The 6541-nt window shown below is 42.6% G+C and overlaps 1 protein-coding gene across 2 annotated transcripts in view; it reads right to left on the bottom strand.

The window, feature by feature from the left end:
* Positions 1 to 309: 309 nt before the first annotated feature.
* Positions 310 to 6541, bottom strand: part of NALF1 (NALCN channel auxiliary factor 1) — a 615281-nt gene continuing 609049 nt past the window's right edge. Inside the window, exons 3-4 of one of the 2 annotated variants that reach the window (XM_025262596.3) lie at positions 4495 to 4540; positions 2466 to 2602 (exon numbers count right to left, since the gene is read on the bottom strand). In XM_025262596.3, the coding sequence (XP_025118381.2) occupies positions 4518 to 4540 (23 nt within the window). In that variant the 3' untranslated portion in view covers positions 2466 to 2602; positions 4495 to 4517. Of the gene's footprint in view, positions 2603 to 4494; positions 4541 to 6541 lie in introns of both variants that reach the window. The other variant, XM_025262594.3, reaches the window with a different exon arrangement.

The raw sequence follows: 6541 nt of genomic DNA, 5'->3' as shown, positions 1-6541 counted from the left end.
GTCCTCATCCATCCCTCCCCTTCCAGTAGTCACGGCTCTCTACCCCTTCTCATTGCACCCTCAATTCCACTGAAATCTATAATCTACCAAAATGGTGAGGCACTACCAAAACTCTCTTCCCAAAGTGTCACAAGATGCAATGCAGTGACTGTGTCCCCCAGCCATTCGCCACCCACTGTTCCCAGAAGTAGCACCATCGTTTCCATATGTTACAAATACTACGCCTGTGTGTGTGCACGTGTGACTGTGTGTTTGCATTTGCATAAAAAACAATTTTCAAAAAAGGAACGAAAACTGAAGAATTCTGCATTTTGGGTGGGTTTTTTTGTTGTTGTATTTGCACAGACCGTTTTAGGATTTTCAGTCTCAACAAAACACTATTAAAACAAAGAATCTAGTAAAATATTTGTGCATGTACTGCTAAACAATTCTAGCAATTTTATTAAGCAATACCTTTATTATTTTGAATATTCTTAACAGACTGGAACAAAACAGGTTTTTGTTTTTTTTTTTTATTCAAAACAAAATATGCATACTGTAACGCGTGTCGCAGAGTTAGGTATGATGCAGAGATTAGAGTTTTGTTTCAACAAAAACAAATGCCTGGGGGAATTTCATAGCTAGAAAGTTAAGAACTAAATTTTGTTCACTAAGAGGACCTGTTCCATGGTTTACCTTCGTCTCCCAGCTGTACAGCAGTCATCCCTGAATCGCAGTTCCCGAGTGTAGTTAGAGAATAGTAAGGAATGTGAAGTGGTTATTTTTTAAAATTATTTGTTTTGTTTGTTTTAAAAACAGCCCTTGTTAACTCTTCCTTTCACTGATTCTACTGTAAACTCATAAAAGCCTTGTTTGTTTGTTTGTTTTTAAGAAAGCAAATTCATAGACACTCAGCGGGTGAAATGTTCCCACAAAAAGGAAAAATACAAACAGAGCGATCCGAGTTCTCCTCTCGTCTTCAACTACCTGGAGCGTGTGAGGGAGACAACGATTCTGCACTTGAATGAAGATGGCTACCCTATTTTTTGAAAAGAAGGTCTTTTCCATAATGCTGAATTGGATACACTTTATACCTGGAGGAATTAAAAACCCTGTGTAGGGAAATACCGGGGTGAAATGGTCTAGATTCTGTATGCAGTGGTGTCTACGCACGTCTACCAACTCCCCCGCAACAGAAAAGGAGGAAAAAGAAGTCCAGATTTGAGTCCTTGGATTCCTGTCCCCCTGACCATGGGTGGCACGTGCTCGAGTATTCCTGCAACAGAACTGAAATTCTAATGAAAGCCCAGCCGCCTGCAGGCTTCGGTGGCGGGGGCGGGGAGGTCCCCACCTGCTCACACCCCCTACCCTGGGCGGCTGCCTCCAGCCACCTGACCAGCGAGGAAGGCCTGGGGCCCTTGGGATGAACCCAACGGAGTTCAAGGTAACATAAAGATGTGTTAACCGTCTGATGCCACCTGTTAAGGAGAGCACTTGTTTGTTCAGCTAGAAGGGGGCCCCCCTTTCTGCAACAGCGGCTCAGAGGCCCAGCGGAGCAGGCGCTGTGCCCACCGCGGCGGCAACAAGGACTGAAGCAAGCGGATGGCATCTGCTGGGGAGGGAGTCCCCGGGCGGGCAGGGTGGGGGACGTGGGTTCCTTAGGCAGGAGGGAGAGTTAGGGAGCTTTTTATTTTATTTATTTTTTCTTGTTTTCTTTTTTTTTGTCTTTTTTTCTTTTTTATGATTTTTTTGTGTGTTTGTGTGTGTGTTGTAGTTTTTTTTGTTTTTTGTTTGTTTTTTGGCTATACCGCAAGGGCATAGCTGTCATTCCGCTAATAGAAACAGACAGGACATGAGACAGAACTATCTGATGAACACACACAATGACTAGAAATATATATATATATAGAGAGAGAGAGAGAGACAGTGAAAAGACTTAGTTTACCTCTGAGAAACCATCCCCCAAAATAAAGCCTGTATTAACAAGTGCAAAAACAAAACAGATAAACTCAAGTCCAAAGGAAAGCAAAGAAAACCTCCAAACATTAAAACACAGTGTATAAAATGGTGTGAGAAATCGAAGTCACTTTCCAGCCTTTTAGTCCGTAAAAAGCTGTGCGTGTGTGTGTGTGTGTGTGTGTGGTGTGTGGTGTGTGTGGTGTGTGTATGTGTGTGTCTCCTGGTTTGGATTCAGGCCATCCAGGCCCTGCGCCAAGGGATGCGTGCACAGGTCCGGTACCCAGGTGGGGATGCGTGCGCAGGTCCGGTACCCAGGCGGGGATGTGCACGGGCGGGTGGCCGGGGCGGCAAGGATGCTCCAGGGTGCGGAGTCCCTACTCCTCGCTGGCGGAGCGTTCGTCCAGCGTGTGGACGCCCCCGACGCCCAGGACCGTGGCGTTGTGCGCCACTGAGGCCGTGAGGACCGTGTGGAGAAGCATCAGCACGAGGACGCACAGTCTAAGTCTGCTGGGGCCCAGCCTGGGTGCCGACGAGGCCGAAAGCGACGTCCGGGGGCAGGCGCCGCCTCTGTCCGCTGCCCCCTTGGAGGGGCTCTTGGGTTTTGCTTCTCTCCTGACGTCACAGCATTCTGGTTCATCATTGGTTAGAAAGGTTTCGTAGAGCCCTGGGTGGGGGATGAAGAAAGCGCAGGGTTAGCCGGTGGGGAAGGTGGACCAGAAGGTGCTCAGAGCGGAGGGCAGTGGATGACCTTAATGTCTGATCCACCGCATCGTCATAGCGAGTGTAGAGGAAAGTCACGGCACTACGGTCTGGGTCAGAGGCCCACCGTGCTCCCAAACCAGCACTTTCAGCTTCCTCGCTGTTCTTTTTTTGGACTCTTGGTGGTCACCCCCTGAGAGTTCTGGCTTGTGATGGATATTTGGGGATGAAAGATTTCATTACATCCAAATCAGAATCCCACGTTCTGGATCCATGTGGTGCCATCAAAGACATTCAGCCACCATTATTTTTTTTCTTTAACAGGACTGTGATTAATTAGTGCAATGCATAAAGTGACACCACCTAGTTATACTTTAGAATATTTAGGATATTTCGTTTAGGAAACAACCACCCAATTGTAATACCAGAGCTACAGGGACCGTGTCAATAATCACTTCCTTTCCAGAACCTCACCATGGTTCACATCTCCCTTTCTTGATGAATGGGCTTAACCATCTACACACCACGTGGGTGACCCTTTTCCAAACACGTCTCTTATTCTTCCATTTGATCTTATCCTATTGATGACTGCTTAAACTGAAGCCTTTTTTGTCTTCCGCCTGGACCTCTGCCCCATGCTTCTCCCTTTCCAATTCTCCAACACTGCTTTTCAGTAATTGTGGGTGTAACTCATCTCCCACTCTTTTATTTTCTCTCCTTTTTTTCCCCTTCCTAGTCACAGAATCTCAATGGCTCTTCTCTTTCCCCTTCTTCCTCTAAAAAAACACACTGTTCTTACTTTTAAATTGACAAATGGATATTTTGGAAACTTTTCAGGGGTGAAAAAATAAAACAACTGGCTTTATATAACCTCTCCAATCTCGTTTCTTGTTACATCATATATAACATTTTTATGAGGTTACTTAAGCCATTTTGTATCTTTTTTTTTTTTACTTGACTGAAACATTTTCTCATGAGAGCATGGTGTTTCGACACCAATTTTATTGTTACTCTTAAGCCTGAAAAACTTAAAAATGATGATGGAATAGCTGTAAGGATGGAATACAATTATGTATGTAAAGTGCTTGACTCAGGACACAGCACAGAGAAATAACTTGAAAAAATCTGGCTACTCTGAATTGTAATCACTATTCTTAATAATGTCTCAGGCTTCCCTGGTGGCTCAGATAGTAAAGAATCCACCTGCCAAAGCAGGAGACCTGGGTTCCATTCCTGGGTCAGGAAGATCCCCCTGGCGAAGGGAATGGCTACCCACTCCAGTGTTCTTGCCTGGAGAATCCCATGGACAGAGGAGCCTGGAGGGCTACAGTCCATGTGGTCAAAAAGCATTGGACACGACTAAGCGACTAACATGCACAATAATGTCTCTCTGACTCTACTTAATTCATGAAATCTAGTCTCCTGTCTTCTCTTTCAGACTCACTGCTCAGGGCTCCAGACATCCTGAACTACTGGCAGTTCTCAGAACACGTGACACTTTCGCCCAAATCTGTACCACACGGCCCAAGCTTCTTTCTGGAATTTTCTCCATCAATTCATAACTTTAATTTCTCCTTCAATAGAGCAATTATATTTTTTCTTTTAATCACAATTGCTCATTTTCATGTCAATTTCCTTACTTATGTGTCACTGTACCAGCAAAACTATCTAGTATCAGCCTCACATTCCCAATATGTTGCAGAATGTCTGAATAAAAATAGATACTTAGTGAGATTTGTTACATGAATAAACTCAATATATATTTACTCAGTAAAAGAGTCTATTAAATAATATATTATACAATGCAATCTTCATTTCTTAAACAAATGACCAAGGTATCCTTATAATGATGCTTACAATAGTCATTTCTTCTTAGGCATTCAAAGGTAAACTTCACCTTCGCCTAGGTAGAATATGGAAAAAAAAACTGAATTAATGAGGTCTGCAGCTCCGACATTTTTATTGTATGATATTTTCTTTTTTCAAATAAGATACCTCATTGGTAGACTAGTCATTTATTGAAGTATATGTTTTTCAAAATTATATTCTTCAAAGAAGAGTTTATAGTTAAGATTATAACAATAGAAATCTAAAGGGCATTTAGATTAACATTTTGGAATGTTAACAGTCAGAATACAGAATAGGTTTTAACAATGTCATCCAAATAACAAGTTCTTCCCAAGTTACTCAGAACCAGCTTGCTGATTTATACCTAAAGTCATTTCAGAAAAAAATAGGGTAATTCATTCAGGTCAATACATGTACTCTTCTTAACTAAAAAATTAATACTCTTTCCCTTTTCCATTTGTTAAGAATTTTTATTCAGAGTTACACATTCATATTAGTCATCAAATACTTCTACAAGATACTTTATTAAAAAATTTGTCCACCCTCCCATCTCAAATTCTTCCTCCTCAGAGGCAAATATTGCCCTTCTTTTCTTTCTTTCTGTACTAGCTCTATTTCTGGAAATAACCTGCTTTACGCTTTTCTTGATTTTTCATTTTTTTTATCACTATCTATAGATCTCCCACTCCCCAGGACACATGAGGATAAAACATTCATTCTGAGCCTTCTCCAGGCAAAAGTAACCCCCATTTCTCTATGGTGTAGCAAGTTTAATACACACGTTCCTTTATTAGGATGCTGTAAAAACAAGTCTCAACTCAGATGTGCAGTGAACTTTCATTTTCTGTTCTTATTCCAGTTTTTCCTAGAGATAACAATTATCTTAGAGTTTTCTACGTACTTACTAATTCAATACCCAGTACTTTGCCAACTCTTTCCTATCAGCTTTATTTTCCTAAACTATCTCCTGCAGTCTTTAACCATCTGGGCTGGTTGCTTTTATGGCTAATGCACAGATTCCAGCCTGAAAACTCCAGTGAACTTCCCTCTTGGCAATGCTGGCAGCCTCTCTCCTTTCTCTTTTTCCATATTCCTCTTAGCTCATTTTGGTGGACCAGGCATCTAGTATTTTCATAAGGACAAATTCTAGAGTAAATTTCTGAGAAGCTGTATGCCTAAAATGCTTATCTCACATTTAACTGATCATTTGGCTGATCGTGGAATTCCAGTCTAGAAATTCTTATCCTTCAGATTGTTTTGAGCATTACTCCCATAATTTTCCCCTACGTGCTCAGTGGTAAAGAATCCACCTGCCAATGCAGGAGACACAGGGAACCTAGGTTTGATCCCTGGGTTGGGAAGATCCCCTGGACGAGGAAATGGCAACCCACTGCAGTATTCTTGCCTGGAGAATCCACCGACAGAGGAGCCTGACGGGCTACATTCCGTGAGGCTGCAAAGAGTCGGAGGACACGACTGAGAGACTAACACCATATAATAATTTTATTGAGGTTGTCTCTTTTTAAAAATGCTGGCACTGTAATTTCCAAGAGCTGTTTTATATACACTCTGCATTTTTCCGAGGTGGCTGTTCTCGCTTCACAGTTGCAGTGTATGCTTTATCGCTTGAGCTTCTTCCTGTGCTTTTGCTTTGTCCTGTTTCATTTCTTCCCAGCCCATGTTCTGTTTTCTCCGGGTTGCTTTTCTCTTCTTTGTTTGCCTTTTTTTTTTTTTTTAAACATGGGAAGCCCTGCTCATGTCTGTCACTCGGTCTGACAGTTTTTTCCAACCATCTCCAAAAAATAAGGTTCCCCTCCCACAAGGGAATATGCCAGCATTTTTCTCTGCCGAGGGAGCACGGCTTGTGGAGATGCCTCATAAACACACTTCTGCCCAGTCCCCTTATGTTGTCACCTCCTCCAAAGTGTTCCATGGTGTCCATTCCTGTGTCTGGGTGGAGTCTTGTGGAGAAATCTGGTTGACTCCTCGCTTTCTCTCTGCTGCTTTAGCGTTCCTTTCCCGAAGTGTCAGCAAATCCTTTCAAACAGGCACCTAC

Source organism: Bubalus bubalis, chromosome 13 (genome assembly GCF_019923935.1).
Source record: "Bubalus bubalis isolate 160015118507 breed Murrah chromosome 13, NDDB_SH_1, whole genome shotgun sequence".
Taxonomy (NCBI): Eukaryota; Metazoa; Chordata; class Mammalia; order Artiodactyla; family Bovidae; genus Bubalus; species Bubalus bubalis.
The sequence above is the reverse complement of the archived record's forward strand: the minus strand, read 5'-3'. Positions and strand labels throughout refer to the sequence as shown.